At 44.1% G+C, this 17614-nt stretch overlaps 1 protein-coding gene across 3 annotated transcripts in view; it reads left to right on the plus strand.

Annotated features, from left to right (window-relative positions):
• The window catches only part of MON2 (MON2 regulator of endosome-to-Golgi trafficking), a 208906-nt gene that overhangs the window by 136860 nt on the left and 54432 nt on the right, over positions 1 to 17614 (plus strand). For 2 of the 3 annotated variants that reach the window (XM_077471965.1, XM_077471966.1), the window contains exons 28-30: positions 2025 to 2042; positions 2331 to 2459; positions 8107 to 8297. In XM_077471965.1, coding sequence (XP_077328091.1) covers positions 2025 to 2042; positions 2331 to 2459; positions 8107 to 8297 — 338 coding nt within the window. The remainder of the gene's footprint in view (positions 1 to 2024; positions 2043 to 2330; positions 2460 to 8106; positions 8298 to 17614) is intronic. The other variant, XM_077471967.1, reaches the window with a different exon arrangement.

Here is a 17614-nt window from a genome sequence, read left to right on the forward strand (position 1 = left end):
TCCAGCTCCACAGCTCCCCAGAGTCCTCACTGTCCAATCCTGTTTACCCTTTGCTATAGTGTTCCCATGTTGCACACCACGTGTGCCATCTGCTAGTTGCTCCAATCAAGTCCAGGCCTCACTTGCCTTCCTACTTCTCCACGCTTCACACCAGATGTTATGTCTGCACCAGACACTTCCAGAATGTTTACACATGGACCAGAAGTGACTTCTTATCACTTCTTTCTGGTTGACTTGTTGGTTTCCCTGTGTATCCTGGGATAGCGCATTCTTGCAATAACGCCAAAACAAAGTAAAGCTAATGCTGTAAAAAAAACAACTCAAAAGCGTTGAAGCAAGCGTTGTCATAGACTTCTTTGAATGCTTTGGAGACACTTTGAAGCACCAAGAAAGCAACATGGGGTATACTTTTTGAAGTGAGGCAAAGCAAATAAAACAGTGTAAACAGGACTGCAAGGTAACCATTTTATTTAGTGACTGGTGCTTTGATTGGCATTCAGAGTGCTTTAAAAAAAAAATTGTTCAATGCCGCGTTTTGAAGAAAGTGTAAACGAGCCCTTAATGATTCTTTTTGTACATCAAGCAGTATCATGCTTCCTAATTTCTTTATACATGGTGAGCCTCATTTACAAAGGCACATTACCAATAATATTGGACACTGCCCTTTAGAATCTTTCTTACAGTCTCTCTATCCTAAGCAAAATTGCTTATCAATAAAAATGAATTCGGAAACATAACAATGATTTTCTGAAAGTAACACTGATATAAAAATGTTGCTATTGGTGCATAGGAAGTATTTTTAGTTCTTACAGCATGACATTTTGGTCAATATTATACTGCCATTTCTGGTGTCTGCACCATCTATGTGCCTGTGTACTTTGAATCTGCCAGTCATTTTAATTGCAAGGCTAAGCCCAATCAACCCACCACCCCACTGTCTATTTACAGTATTAGTATGATGCATTAGCATTCAGCTGCAGGAGATCAGCACTGATAATTACATGCGAGAACCCCTACAGGGGTTCCCGGGGATTAGCAGTTGGAAACAGCCCTATTAAAATCAATGGAAGGCCACTGGCTCCCGCAGCTAATCGTGGCCACTCGCATTTTAATCACTCGTACAGTGATAACATGCGAGTTAACGACCCTGGATACAGGCAAACGCACTAATTTAAATTGTACCCCTTGTTTGCACATTTAGACTCTCCAGCACTGAAATTTAGATTTTTGTTGGTTATTGGCCACAGAGTCTTAATGGATAGGAGGATAACAGGTAGGTGAATTTTAGCCTTGAATTAACAAAAAAAATAAAAATTCAACCCGAGTAACCAAATGAAGGATCAGAAATATCGTAGCTTTTCTTGCTAACAAATCCAATAGAATGTGGTGCATTAGGCAGGCCATTTAAGAGTTTAAAGTTGCTCACAGTTCACTTAGATGGAATAGCATGTGTACCAACTTGCTGTGAAATTGCTTCAGTAGACAGTCATATTCCATCTTTAAATTCCCAGCTGTCATTTCCCAGTGCAGACTTGATCTGATTAGTTACTTTGGGGCACTATAAACAGTTCTCATCAAAGATGCTGACAAATGAGGCCCAGTGCAAGGTTTTATCTCCACTGAATCATATGATTCATTTTATGCTGGAAATTCTGTGTTTGGTGGAATTATTCTTTAATTATCATATGTAATATGCATGTCTGAAGTCTCAGTTCCTTAAGTGATTTTCCAATCATTCAAAAAAATTAAAAATTTGCACTTCTCAAACCTCACTTGAACATCAGCCATTGTTTTGACAAATTAGCTTGATTTGTAATTCAGAATAGCTGAAATGAGGAAATTCCCTATAAGGAAATCAGTTCATTGTTGGTATTTATTTTATTTTAAATGAATGACAATAGTACCAGTTTGATTTAGTGTGTTTACACAGAGCTCTCAACTACAATTAACCTGTGTATGTCTGTGAATCTGAATTAACTTCTCTCATTCTGTTTATTCTGCACCAAAAATGGAATCACAAATAGATTCAACTTTTTGCACCGGTGAGTGACATTTCCTTAAAAATTGCCCTCTCCTGAAAAATAAATAAAATAAATGACAATGGTTAACATTGCACCTGTACACTGGAAGACTGTCAGTAGTGTTGACCTATATGGATGATTTTTCCTGTCTTATAAGCATGCAAAGTGCTTCCGCTTTCCCTTTCATGTCATGATCATTTGTTGCACTGAATCTTTATGCATGCAAAAATATGAACATTTATATTGCTCTAAGTCATCTTGTCATTCCATGTATAAATTGCATTTTTTTTTTTTCTGTTTTTGTTTTAGGCAGAATGGGTCGCCTTAAATTATGTTCCTTTTGCTGAGAAATCTTTAGAAGTTGTAGTGGACCTGTACCAGAAAACGGCTTGTCATAAAGCTGTGGTCAATGAGAAGGTTCTGCAGAATGTTATTAAGGTATATTATCAGTGTATTATATTTGCCCTGTAAATAACGTTCCAGGTTTAGCATGTATACGGTAATATCATTGGTTGTAGAAAATGAACTGAAAGGCAATAGTGTGAATAAATTATTTTGTCCATGTCAGTGTAGAGTAGCTTTTTTTTTTTTTTTTTTCTCACCGAGGAACCCTTGATCTAACTTTCCGGTCTCAGGGAATCCCTAGCAATAATTACTATTCCAATAGCTCAGGGCACATTAGCGTGGTTAGTGGGAAGAATGCTCTTTAATTGGTGGCCTGTGGGAAAAAGGCCACTCTTAACCCCTTCGTGCCTAAATGTAAAACAAATCTTAATACCTAAGCCCAATTTTGCAACTTTGGCCTGTGTTAGTAAAACCGTACATATTTGTGCATCCAGGTGGAGTATACCGTGTTTTTTTTTCTTTTCAGGACAAATTGGGCTTTTAATTGGTGGTAAATGGTAACAAATATCTCCTGATTTTTTTATTTTTATTATCAAAGGAAAACTGGCCCAAAATAGTACAAAAAAAAAAAAATTTAATTTTAACTGTATATTTATTGCAGCTACCATAGCCTTCCGCCAACAAATAACCCAAAACAAATTCTCCCATTCCTGACAATTGCAGCGATACCACATATGTGTATGTTAATTGTTGTTTGTACCCATAGTACAGCCCAGAAACAATAGTGCGCATTTTGCCTTTTATTTTTATTTTTATTTTATCCTGCCTAAAGCACACACCAACACTAACTAACTGATACTAATTAAAAAAAAAAAAAATCCCGTCCAAAAAAAATACTGACCTTGACCTTTGACCCTGACCTTGACACAAAAACTAACCCTGACACTGACCAAGATCAAACTTTGATCTAGGTACTTTCAAAAAATATATATATTTTTTATTATTATTATTTCTATCTCTGCAATGACAGAGAGTGATACAATGTATCTTTCATAGAGTATCCATTCGTAGAGACAGAAAACACGGGGGCAGGCTTCACGGTAACTGATCACTGTGGTAGCCAATCAGAGGCTATCAAAGCGATCGGGTGACCCGGAATCGGACATCCCGGGTCCTGATCATTAGAACAGGGCTCTCGGTGAGACCCCAGTCACTGTGCTGGGAGTGTGCATTGCTGCGTGCTTCCGGTGCAAAAAGCCCAGTACAGTGCCACATATTTGTGTGACATCAGCCCTCTTTCCTCTGATACCCCCTAACTAAAATCTACTGGAGCCAATTGCCTTCAAATGTCACCTAATTAGTAGAGTCCACCTGTGTGTAATTTAATCTCAGTATAAATACAGCTGTTATTTGAAGCAAAACGCTAGGTGTGGCAGAAAACGAACACTGCACATCACCCTAAACACACCATCCCCACTGTGAAACATGGGGGTGGCAGCATCATGTTGTGGGGATGCTTTTGTTCAGCAGGGACAAAAAAAGCTGGTCAGAGTTTATGGGAAGATGCCAAATGCAGGGCAATTTTAGACGAAAATCAGTTAGAGTCGGCAAAAGACTTGAGACTGGGGCGGGGGTTCACCTTCCAGCAGGACGACGACCCTAAACATACAGCTTGGGCTACAATGGAATGTTTTAGATCAAAGCATATTCATGTGTTAGAATGGCCCAGTCAAAGTCCAGACCTAAATCCAATTGAGAATCCGTGACAAGACTTGGAAATTGCTGTTCACAGATGCTCTCCATCCAATCTGACAGAGCTTGAGCTATTTTGCAAAGAAGAATGGGAAAAAATGTCACCCCAAAAAGACTTGCAGCTGTAATTGCAGCGAAAGTTGGCTCTACAAAGTATTGACTCGGGGGGGGGGGGGGCTGAATACAAATGCACATCATACTTTTCACATATTTATTTGTAAAAATTGTAAAAATTTAAAACCATTTTATCATTTTCCTTACACTTCACAATTATTTGTGTTATTTGTGTTGGTCTATCACATAAAATCCCAATGAAATACATTTACGTTTTTTGGTTGTAACCTGACACAATTTGGAAAAACTGCTGGTAATATAGGCTTAAATATTCTAGGTATTGCCCAAGGAAGAGTATGTAAACTGTATGCCTGGAGACTGCAGGACTTGAATGTGAAATCTGAGTTGAGTCTAACCGGAGCTGCTGTATTTTCAGTCCAGCTTGGATTTACACTTTAAAAAAGTTTTTGGAGAAATTAATATTAGACATATACAAACTTTTTAATGCATATCCCATGCAGACGCTGGAAAAACACACCTATATGTTGAAGTGGGAGAAAATTTTGGGGGGAAGAACAGTCCCTAGAAACCTGGCAAGTCATTTGGTCGCAGGTGGTGAAAAGTTCTATCTGCACATTGTATAAGGAAAATTTCTATAAAATATTATATTTTTGGTATCTCACCCCAAAACTCCTGCATACTATACACCCTGACGCTAGTAATCGGTGTTGGTGTTGCCGTTTTTTTGGAGTTGCCCCCAAATTAAACCTTTCTCGAAATCGGTCCATCAGATGCTTCCTTTTTGATTCCACACTCCCTTTTACTCCTAAATTGTTTTTGCTTGGCCTTTCCCCTCAAACTCTTTCAAAACTGTACAAGAAGCTATTACATCATATACTCATGGCAGCTAAATGACTCATTGCCCCCAATTGGCAAAAGAGAGCGCCACCCTCTCTGGCATCATTGTATGCTAGAATTAGGGTTGTGGAATGTTTGGAACTGCTGACTGCACGCTTGCAGAACGCAGAGGATAGACACGATGCAGTTTGAGAGGTTTGGCATCAGCAAGCAGATTTCTTTGCGCTTCACTAGATATCCTACTCTTGTATTAGTCTTTCAAGCTTTGGATATGGAGGGAGGCGGATCTGCTCCTCTTCTTCTTTATTCCTTTTTCTCCTACCTTTCTTTCTATTTTTTTTTCTTTCTTTTTGACCTCCTGTATAGTAGGGCTGCACGATTCTGGCAAAAATGAGAATCACAATTTTTTTTGCTTAGAAGATAAATCATGATTCTCTCACTATTCTTGCGGCGTAACATCAATTTTCACATTAAAACAACAAAAAAATTGGGCTAACTTTACTATTTAGTTTTTTTTTTTATTCATTAAAGTGTATTTTTTCCCCAAAAAATGTGTTTGAAAGACCGCTGGGCAAATATAGTGTGACATAAAATATTGCAGCAATTGACATTTTATTACCTAGGGTCTCTACTAAAATATATAATGTTTGTGGGTTCCAAGTAATTTTCTAGCAAAAAATATTGATTGTAACTTAGTGAAAGTAAACTCCCCTATCGTTTTCAGCCAAGGAAGCTGCCATTTTTGCCTTTGTTTAATCTTCAACTGCTATGGTGCTGCACATGTGATTCGTTATGACACCAGCCATTGGATGGTTTGATAGTTTGGCTGAGAGCACAGCCAATGTGCAGTTAGCATTCCCTGCATGCCTTTTTTTTTTTTTTTTAACTGTTTAAATCGATGGATTTACTTCCACTTTAAGAAACAATTGTCAGAAAAAGATTTTGACTTTAAGCAGTTAAACGTCCTGCATTTACACATTGTTTAAAAACTTGTCAGACTGCCTGGATTTTTTTCATTACACACAAAAGTTTCCCTTTGATCTAAGAAGGAAGAGTTGGTTACAATGTTTCATTTTAAAAACTTGGCAGACTGCCTGGATGTTTTCTTTTGACAGCTGAGTGAGCACATAAGTCTCTCCCCTTGTTATGTGAAAGAATCTGCAAACTCTGCAATAGAGATCGTCAGGGGGGTTGAATTGTGATCACGATTTTTTTAATGATTAATTGTGCAGCTCTACTGTATAGCTGCACTGATGTTTAAGCCAATTATGCTAGTTAATATGAAGGTATCCTCCACAATATTGGGTCAACTTTAGAGGTTCTACACCGAATTGCTGGCTACTTTGGCTTATTATTTGCATAGATCATATGTGGTCTATGGATAACTGTCAAATCTCATTAGCATTTCCATTGTTCCCTTTCTATGAGCTTTGCTATACTGTGAACTGTATACCTTTTTACTGTTTCTTGTATTGAAAAATATTCACAAAAAACTGTTATTTACAAACAATAAATAAAAATGTAGAACATTTTCCAGGATCAAGTTAAATCTTCTCTGCTTGATCAGGACCAGATTGCTCAGCTGAACCTGGGATCTGGGGGTGAGATGTTACCATTGGAGATTATAACATTTTTTTATGAAGCTGGCTTTTTACCAAACCCACAATGTTATTTCAACGGAGAGAAAATTGTTCTGGCTGGAGTTACACCTACTGAAGTCAACCTGAGTATTTTGTGAATTCAGACACAGCATGGTAGTTTGTCCTTGTGTGTTTTTTGTTGGAGTGAACTAAAGGATCAAAAGCAGAATACTGGTTCTTCAGTCAAAATGCAGTAATAATGGCAGTATGAGAAAGATGATCAAATACTTTTGGTGTGTTTAGATAACTCAGATTTGTTTTCACAGTCCAAAACAGGGTTTCTCAACTAGGGTCCATTCAGAAGTTGGTAGGGGTTCCTTGAGCATTAAGAGATTTCTGCTTTTCAGATGAGTAACCACTGACACCAGTGATCTTTTTACCTATCTGTGAGGGGGCATTCTTCCCACTCACTACAAACGTAAGAAGCATTGTCCCACTGACCACCATCATAATGTAATGTGATCTGTAAAATAAAAAATATTATCAGGGCTTCCCTGAAGTCAAAAAGTTATTTCAAGGGTTCTTTGATGTTAAAAAGATTGAGAAAGGTCGGTCTAAAATATAGCAGGACTATTCATAACAAATTAAATAAAATAATTTCTGCTTTTTGGCCACAAGATGTCACTAGAGACAATTTAGCATGCCTGTCAGTGTAGTGAACGCTTAAGCCACATACACACTATCAGATTTTCTGCTGATTTTTTTTTCCTTCAGATTTACCAAAACCATATAATATGAGGTCAAACCTTAGGAGTTTCAATTTGTATGAAATCTGGCAGGCCTTTGCACTATATGGTTTTCGTATATCTGAAGATAAAAATCAGCAGAAAGTCTGATAGTGTATATGGGGCCTAAAGCTTCATGTACATGGAATGTTTTTACAAACTCTCCTGAATGGTTTAACTTGACACAACCCACATTTGGCGTTTTGCTTTGTTTGCGTTTAGAAGCGTTTTTTTCAAAATAGGCAAAAATGAAAAACGCCTGTGAATGAAATGAGGCTAAACGCAAGTTACCGCATTTAGAAGTGTTTAGTTCTTGAAATGTCTGTAAACTCAGCTTCTGAGCGCATTTTTTTGCGTTCCAAAAAAATGCCTCCAAACTCAACTGCCTAGAAACTACTGTAAACGGCCTGTGTATATGTACTGATAAGATAACATAGAGGAGAGTTCAGGGGCAGTTGAAAAACTCCCAACTGCTCTTAAACGTCCGTTTTACCAGTAGCAGTGTACATGAAGCCTTATATGGTTGAGGCTAAATATGTTTTGAACATTAAATAGATTTCTTGTTTTAATATGTTGAATGTTATATATTATATATATATATGTTATAATGTTTATATGTTGTGCCAAAGTAACTCTTTTGCATATCTGCACTTTGTTATTTTCAGAAATGTATGAATATGATACAGGTGTGATGTTTGTTTTTTTCCCCAGACTTTGAGGGTGCCATTGAGCCTGAAATATGCCTGTCCCTCAGAAAGCACATGGAAGCTGGCTGTATCATCCTTACTTAAAGTGCTCTCAGTTGGGTTACCTGTTGCACGGCAGCATGCTTCCTCTGGGAAATTTGACAGCATGTGGCCAGAACTTGCCAACACCTTTGAGGACTTTTTATTTACAAAAAGGTATGAAGAAATTAATGTTTTGTTCACCGGTTACCATTACCTTTTACATGAATCAGTACCACAGTCAATAAATACATTAGGCTTCCCATTGAATGTGAAATGTGCCCTTATTTTTGCTACAATACTAAATATAATATGGACCATTGTTGTCAATTTTCAGTACTCTGATATCCGAATATGTATACCCTACTCTCATATTGTAATTTGTGCACAGAAACGGTTATGTTTTGTGATCAGCTACCATCTAGCAATAATTTGTCTCCTCTGTCCAACTAATCATTTTGCTGCGCAATGGATAGTGCTGGTACTTCTCCAGGAAGTGTGCTAATGACAGGATTACTGGGTTAAAATAAAAGAAAAATCCTTAAAAAGGGAAACTAATGTAGCTAACACACCTGGTAAGGACTGGTAATCTGCTATATATTACATTTTTTGTTCTTGGGTTTAGCTACATCCAGCTGGTGAGAGTAGATGATTGTTTTACTTGACCGGTTCTCAATAATATCTTTCCATTATGAGACAAGCACATTATACGTGTAGAGTCTATCCAGAGGTATTGAATTTAAAGTGGTTCTAAAGGCAGAATATTTTTCAACTTAATGCATTCCCTGCATTAAGATAACAAAATGTCCCTGGCGCTAGTATCGCCCCCCCCACCCTCAGGTCCCATCTCGAAACCAGCACTGTCCCCGTCTGCAGCAGCTTTGGTTTTTCTCTCTCCTCACAGGACACAGAGGCGGCAGTGGGAGCCATTGGTTCCTGCTGCTGTCAATCAAATTCTCTGAAGATGGAGTGGGGGTGGGGCCGAGCCGCGCTATGTGTGTCTATTGATGAACATAGCCCGGCTCGGGTGTGAGCCCACACATGCACCCCCATAGAAAGCAAATCACTATAGCGGTGCACGCAGGAGAGGAGGATCCTACAGTGCCAGCCAGGGACCCTAGAAAATGAGGTTCAATACTGCACTGTGCAATACAATTGCACAGAGCAGGTAAGTATAACATATTTGTTATTTTACAAAAAAAAACTTTCTTTATCATACATCACAGGACACAGAGCCATAGTATATGGGTTATCGCCACCTTCAGGTGCTGGAAACTGGCATACCCAATACAGGAAGTTCACTCCCTATATAACCCCTCCTCCAACCAGGAGTACCTCAGTTTTCTCTTATATTCACCGTCTGACACAGCTCCTCTCTTAGCCATTGGGTTGTTACGCCACCTTTAGAAGAATACTAGGCATTACATGTTATGTAAAACACAGAACTTTCCAGTTCCGCCCAAGAGGCAGTCCCTTAGGTAACAACCCCCCAGCCTGCCATGCAGCCATCAGTTTTATTTTGCCTAGTGAAGGAGAAGGACCTAGGAATCCTGACGGGCCCATCGGTCCGTCTTTTTTTCTACAGAAACTTTGCTTTTTGCGCAAGATGATAAATCCTGTGATCAGCTATCAACAGGCGGCTGGGTGATAGGCTGGATACCCTTATCCTTGTAGTCTCCCCAGCCTGACCACAACGTACCTCAGCTCCAGAGGTGCTCGTGAGCTTTTATGCTCCGGGAAGCACATATGACCAGGCTACTGATGTCTGCATCACTGTGTGCCAAGGCCAGCAGCCCTGTACTGATCAGAGAGTGGGTCTGTAATGGAATGTCTCCCAGCTCTTTAGGACTGGTAAGTACAGCTCTCCCTGCCTCGGTGGGACTGAGCAGTTGGCATTCCCTGGGAGGTCTATTCGGGGGTCCCTCACCTCCCTCTCTTCTGTCCCTGTCCCTATCTCCCCCCCTCCCTGTGGGGGATGCTGCAAGTGGCTGCTGAGCGGTGTGTGTGTCATGTACAGGGGCTCTCAAGGGGGAGGCTCTCACCTGTGGGGGGGCGCTGCGCTGGCTGGCTGTGTCCTGAGTGCTGTTTTTTCATGTCCCTGGGGGTGCCTGTGAGGCTGTGCCTGTGATCTTTGCAGCGCTGATCACCGCCATTTTTTAGCTCTGTCCCTCATGGTTTTTCAGCATCAGCGGCTATCTTAGGTATGGGCAAGGGAATGCATGCTCTCCTGTGTCTCAGCGGCCATTTTCCCTGTAATTTGTCCTTATAGTCTATGCCGGCGGTCATTTTCTAGAATCCTGAGCACGTTGTTTAGCTTCTCTAGAGACAGCATGTGTCCTTGTGTTCCGGTGGCCATTTTCCCAGTGTTTTATGTCCTTATGCTGGGCGGCCATTTCCTCCGAGCCTGAGCACATTGCAGAGCGGTTCCAGCGCCATTAGCAGCAGCTTAAACTGACACAGAGCGGATTCCTCTGTACCTGGGAGCTAACAGAGACCACGGACACTACTTGCTGGACAGCGCAGAACCTTTCAGGGTGGTGAGTCCTGCGGGAAAGAGTCCCTCAGCCAGCAGCAGAAAGGAGGGTGGGGACCATCACTGTCCTAATTCTCCTTCAGGTGGCAGACAGGGTAGGGTCAGCATGGCTTCAGAAACTGGTGTTTCTTCCCCGGAAATCCAGGCCAGTGTTTCTCAACTCCAGTCCTCAAGGCGCCCCAACAGGTCATATCTTCAAGATTTCCCTCAGATGAAAAAGCTTTGGTAATTAGTAAGGCAGCGAAACTGATCAAATCACCTGTGCAAAATAATGGAGAGCCCATGACCTGTTGGTGAGCCTTGAGGGCTGGAGTTGAGAAACACTGATCCAGGCAATTGTAACAGGTTCTCCTGTGGCATGCGCAGTGCCTTTGGACACCTTGTCGGCGGTCCTCAATTCGTTCGTTGCCAATATGGAGGCGGTGCGTGGGCGCAAAGGTGCTAAAAAGCGCCCCCCCCCCCCCATCCTCTGGGGAGAACTCTGATGCAGACTCGGGCCCTGATGAGGCTGCTGACCCCTGCTCTGTTGTTTCAGATGACGCTGACCAGGACCGTTCGGACAGTAAGGATGAGTCCCCGTCCAGGTCCATGCGCGACAAAGCTCTTGTTGGAGCACTTATCACGGCTGTGCGTGATACCCTGAAGATTCAGGAGCCAGCAGATCCCTCTGCTGATGTAGCGGTCCCTTTTAGGTCCCGTAAGCCAACCCATTCACCTAAGGTGTTCCCGTATCTGACTTATTTTGACAAGTTCATTTACAAGGAATGGGGTCAACCGCAATGGACCTTTTTGGTCCCCAAATACATGGTGGTGTGTTACCCCTTTGAGGAAAGCTGTCTCAAAAAGTGGTCGGCTCTTCCAGTCGTCGACCCCCCAGTATCCAGGTTAAACAAAGTAACCACAATCCCGGTAGAGTGGACTCCTGCATTTAAGGATCCCACGGACAGGAAGGCCGAGGCAGTGTCTCGTTCCTTGTTTACGGTTGTGGGGTCAACCATGCGACCAGTACTGGCATCCGCACTTGTGTTGCAGACACTAACTGAGTGGGCAAAACTGTTGCACTGCGAATTGGGAGAACAGCAGGCTTCTCCTGTCTGCGTGGAACTAGCAGACCAACTAGTGCAAGGCCTTAAGTACGTTTATGATGCGGCCCTGGATACTTTTCCCCTGTTATCCAGGGCTTCAGTGTCAGCAGTGGTGATGAGGTGCCTGATTTGGTTGAAATGCTGGTCTGCTGACCAGGTATCCAAAAAAGTCCGGATCTTCCCTTCCTTGGCAACCGGCTCTTTGGAGCTTCTTTGGATGACATTAATAAAAATGCCACAGGTGGTAAGAGTACAGTACTCCCACAGGCCAGGAAGCCTAAGGAGCCACGCCGTAGGCAAGGGCCCTCTTTTTCTGCTCACAAACGGCTTTTTCGTCCGCCCGGAGCTTCGGCTAAATGTCCCCAGCCCGACCGGACGACGACGTAAGGTCTGAAACGTCCCTGGGACCGCAAGCCTGCGAACAAAAGTGCTACCGCAGGAAGGTTTGCCCCCCCCATCACTCGGGTGGGGGGTTGCCTTCGGGAGTTTGCAGCCCGGTGGTCCTCTCGACTGTCCGACCAATGGGTCTGCGATCTGATTTCTACAAGCTAGAGTTTCTCTCTTGGCCGCAAAAGAGATTCTTCCCCTTCAGCATACCCGTGTTCCTGGCTCGCCGGGAGGCCCTATTGGGGGCGGTAAGGGACCTGCTGAATCGAGGGGTGATTGTACCTGTTCCAGAATCGGAAAGTTTCCAGGGTTTCTACACAAACCTGTTTTTAGTTCCCAAGAAGGAAGGGGTATGTCCAATTTTGGATCTAAAGGCCCTCAATCACTTTGTGAAAGTGCAGAGGTTCAGAACGGAATCGGTTTGCTCGGTAGTCGCTGCACTCCATCAAGGGGACTCCCTGGTGTCCTTGGACATCCAGGATGCGTACCTGCACATACCCATATGCCTCCGGGATCAAAAGTTTCTGCGATTTGCAGTCGGGGGAAGCCCACTACCAGTTTGTGGCTCTCCCCTTTGATTTGGCATCAGCCCCCCAAGTCTTTACCAAGGTATTGGCTCCTAGTTGGCGTTGCTAGGCAATGCGGGATCGCGATAGTGGGTTACCTAGATGATCTCCTCCTGAGAGCTTCTTCCACCTCAGAATTAGAAGAGGATGTGGCAATCACCATGCAGACCCTGCAAGAATTTGGGTGGCTGTTGAACCTAAAAAAGGCGGTGGTAGTACCGACTCAGCGTTTGGCGTACTTAGGCTTGCTGCTGGACTCCAGGGAAGTGAGAGTGTTTCTCCCTTCAGACAAGCTGCAGACTCTCAGAGCCGCGGTAAAACTGCTGATGAACCGCAAGTGGTTGTCGCTTCGCTTCTGCATGCGAGTCCTGGGACTCATGGTGGCCTCCTTTGAGGCAGTACCATATGCCCAGTTCCACACCAGAGTTCTGCAGAAGGAGATTTTGACAAAGTGGGACAAATCTCCGCTGTCCCTGGATCAATAGATCCAGGTGAGCCAGTTAGTCAGGGATTCCCTGATCTGGTGGCTGAGGTCCCCGGTACTTCAATCCGGGAAGTCGTTACTACCTCTAAATTGGACAGTGATCACAACGGACGCCAGCCTATCCGGCTGGGGTGGAGTAATGGGAGTTCAGTCGACTCGGGCCTCTGGTCGATGGAGGAATCCAAGTTGCCAATCAATCTGCTCAAACTGAGAGCGATCAGGCTATGCCTCTCCACATGGTCGATAAGACTGCAAGGGCGTCCGATCAGGATCCAGTCAGACAACACCACTGCAGTGGCATACGTCAATCACCAAGGAGAGGAACAAGAAGCTCGGCTGCCGCACGGGAGGTCTCTCAAATACTTCAGTGGGCAGAGCCCTGTCGGCCATTTACATCCCGGGAGTGGAGAACTGGCAGGCGGACTACCTAAGTCACCAGATGCTGGACCCAGGAGAATGGGCGTTGCATCTGGAGGTGTTCAGGCTACTGTGCCTGTGGTGGGGCACACCAGACGTGGATCTTATGGCCTCCTGTCTCAATCGCTAAGTGTCGAGATGAGTGTCCAGGACAAGGGATCCGTGGGCAGATGCGTCAGATGTGCTGGTGGCTCCATGGGATCGGTATGAGCTGATCTATGCCTTTCCTCCACTAAAACTGTTGCCACATCTGCTTCGCAGAGTGGGGGCCCGAGGGGATCCTAGTAATGCTGATTGCCCCAGATTGGCCCCAGCGCCCCGGTATGCAGACCTAGTGCGCCTAGTGGCAGACACTCCTTGGCGACTGCCGTTGCAAGAGGACCTTCTGTCTCAAGGTCCGATTCTCCATGCTGCTTTACCATTGCTGGCTTTAACAGCATGGCTATTGAGAGCCAGGTGTTGAGTAACCGGGGTCTGTCGGACTCGGTGATCCCCACTATGTTTAGAGCACGGAAATCTTCTTCTCAGAAGACATGTCATCGTACCTGGAAGGCCTACATCTCCATGTGGGAGGAGAAAGGATGCCGTCCGCTCTCCTTTTCTATATCCAGGATCCTGCTGTTTCTACAGCAAGGAGTAGACCAGAAACGGGCCTTAAGCACCATTAAAGGACAAATATCAGCTTTGGCTGTCTTTTTTTCAGCGACCCCTGGCATCTCACTGACTAGTGAGTACTTTTGTCCAAGGGGTCCGTCATGTTGTTCCTCTGGTGCGTCCACCGTTCCCTCCATGGAATCTGAATCCGTTGTTGTCGGTGCTGCAAAAGCCGCCATTTGATCCCTCTGTTGACCCTTTCCCAGAAGGTGGTATTTCTAGTGGTCATCACATCGGCCAGGAGGGTTTCGGAACTGGCGGCCTTGTCCTACAAGTCGCCTTATCTGGTTATCCACAAGGATAAGGTGGTGTTGCGCCCGCAACAGTCTTTTCTGCCAAAGGTGGTCTCGGCTTTTCACATCAATGAGGACATTGTGTTACCATCTCTGTGTCCTAAGCTGACACATCCTAAGGAGGTGGCTCTTCATGCTCTGGACGTGGTTCGAGCTCTAAAGGTGTATTTGTCCGCCACGGCTCCCTTCTGGAAGTCAGACTCGCTGTTTGTTTCGGTGGCTGGTCCAAAGAAAGGCATGGCGATCTCGTCGGCCACCATTTCCAGGTAGTACAGGCTTACGCTTTGAAGGGGCAGGTGCCCCCCTTCCGGTCACATTCCCACTCCACAAGGGCAATCGAAACGTCTTGGGCCTTCCGACATCAAGCGTCTGTCGCTCAAGTCTGTAAAGCGGAGATTTGGTCATCTGTCCACACAAAGTTCTACAAGTTAGATGTCAGTGCATCAGCTGATGCCTGTTTTGGCCGCAAAGTTTTGCAGGCAGCTGTATAGTTGCAATTGTATATGCAATTTTTCCTTTTTTCCTGTTTTTTTTTTTTTTTTTTATTTGGGTAAAAACGCAGTACCTTTATGTTAATGCACTGTTGCATTAGTTACCGCAGTTTTGGTGCGGTCTGAGGGGGGTGTCCCTCTGTTGAGGTGCACCCTGTTTTTTGTGGGGGTTTTACCACACACTGTTTTTGTGGGTAAAGTTTATACTAGTTCCCACTGGACATGGTGGATGAAGTTTTTATGCTGTTTTCCCACCCCTCGTTTTGGCACTGCTTGGAGACGTCCCAATGGCTAAGAGAGGAGCTGTGTCAGTCGGTGAATATAAGAGAAAATGTTTTTTTTGTACTCACCGTAAAATCCTTTTCTCTGTAATTCACCGACTGACATAGCACCCGCCCCTCCTGTTTTTCTTTACGTTATACTGCTTGTTGATGTACTGATGGCTTCTTGGCAGGCTGGGGGGTTGTTACCTAACAGACCGCCCCTTGGGCGGAACTGGAAAGTTCTGTGTTTTGTAATGCCTCGTATTCTCCTAAAGGTGGCGTTACAACCCAATGGCTAAAAGAGGAACTGTGTCAGTCTGTGAATTACAGAGAAAAGGATTTTACGGTGAGTACAAAAAAATCCTATTTTTTTGCCAGTGTTGGTCACTAGTGCAGATTGTTCTCTGAGGAGCTCCAGGAGGGATCCTTGCTGGATTTAAATAGCCTCCACAAGGCCGGATTGATCCAAAGTGCCACTGAGGCCAAAGTGGATGGTACCTGTGCCTCATATACGAAGAACAAGGTTTTGACTGCAACACCTCTCTTTGTAGGACTGGACACTGGCATCCAGGGCTTTGGTCATGCTTACATTACCTAAAGTTTTTCCTGGCGGGGTGCTTATACAGGTCCAAGGGAATGGAACCCTGTTTAAAAAGGGACCCAGTCCTTGAAGGTTTGCTAACGCAGCCTGTCACGATGGGGGAAGTTTTGATCTGTCTATTACAGCAGTATCCTGTGGCGAGGATAAGGTAGGGAAGAAGCCTAGGAACTGAAAAAGTTCTCCACCTATGGTTTTTTTCTTCCTTAGGGAAAAAATATTGTCTTGCTTTAATCTTCCACTAGAGGGAGTATATGAACATACCTTAATCTGTTGTCTTCACTTCAGCTCAGTGTCAGTCCGGAGAGACCATGAAGGGTTAGGGATCAACAATTGCTGTGGCTCCCCATAAAAAGGTGTTCTTGCCTCAGGCAAAGATCAACTCCATAAGAGAGCTGGTGCCGATGGTCAGGTCAAAAGGAGATCCCTCTATTTGCCTTTGCATGAGGTTGTTGGGAAAGATGGTGGCTTCATTCGAGACTGTTGCAAAACAGTATCCCGTCTGTAACAAAACGATTCAAGCTTTAGACTTGCCAATGCAGCTGTCCCCAAGGGTGTCCCAAAGGCTCAGTTGGTGGTTACTAACCCAGAATCTGCTGAAAAGAAAATCCTTCAGACCAGCTATCTGGAAAGTGGTAACACCTTTCAGGTTGGGGAGCAGTGCCAGAAAAGACAACTGTCCAGGGACAGTGGTCAAGAACTGAAAGAGCCTTGCCCATCCACATCCTAGAGATTCGGGCAGTGATTCTGGCTCTGAAGGCCTGGACTTGCAGGTTACAGGATTGTCCTGTCAGAATCCAATCCGACAATGCCACAGCTGTGGCCTATATCAATCACCAAGGGGGCACCAAGAGTCTCACAGCGCAGAGAGAGGTGAACTATATTCTAACTTTGGGCAGAAAGGAACGTTCTGTGCCTATCGGCAGTCTTAATCCCGGGAGTAGAGAATTGGCAGGCGGACTACTTGAGTCGCCAGCAGTAATTCCCGGGGGAATGGTCCCTTCACCCCGACGCTTTCCGGGCTGTTTGCCAAAGATGGGGGACACCAGATGTAGATCTTCTGGCATCCAGATTCAACATGAAGTTGGTAAACTTTGTGTCCAGAACAAGGGATCCACTCGCATACGGTACAGATGCATTGGTGACCCCATGGGATCAGTTCTCACAGATTTATGCATTCCTCCCTATTGAGTTGCTGCCACAACTTCTTTGCAGGATCAAGCTGTAAAGAAATCCAGTAATTCTGGTGGTGCCAGCATGGCCCAGAAGGTCCTGGTATGCAGAAATCGTAAAGATGCCGGTGGAGGATCCATGGTCCCTTCCACTACGGCCAGACGTACTCTCTCAAGGGCCGATATTCCATCCTACCTTACGAACTCTAAATTTATTGGCTTGGCTATTGAAACCCATATTCTGAAAAAACGTGGGCTTTCTGGGTCAGTTATCTCTACCTTGATTAATACAAGGAAGCCAGCCTCCAGAACTATATATTATAGAGTCTGGAGGGCTTATGTTTCCTGGTTTGAGTCCAAGGGTTGGCACCCTCGGAGGTATATCATAGGCAGAATCCTTGCCTTTCTACAATTAGGGGTAGAGATGAAGTTGGCCTTGAGTACTATTAAGGGTCAAGTCTCAACTTTATCGGTCTTATTTCAAAGGCTGTTTGCTTCACATTCTTTAGTGCAGGGTTTTATGCAAGGGGTGATGTGGCTTAATCCACCAG

The sequence above is a fragment of the Lithobates pipiens genome, unplaced genomic scaffold (assembly GCF_037356315.1).
Source record: "Lithobates pipiens isolate NorthernLeopardFrog02 unplaced genomic scaffold, aLitPip1_a1.2 Scaffold_8, whole genome shotgun sequence".
Taxonomy (NCBI): domain Eukaryota; kingdom Metazoa; phylum Chordata; class Amphibia; order Anura; family Ranidae; genus Lithobates; species Lithobates pipiens.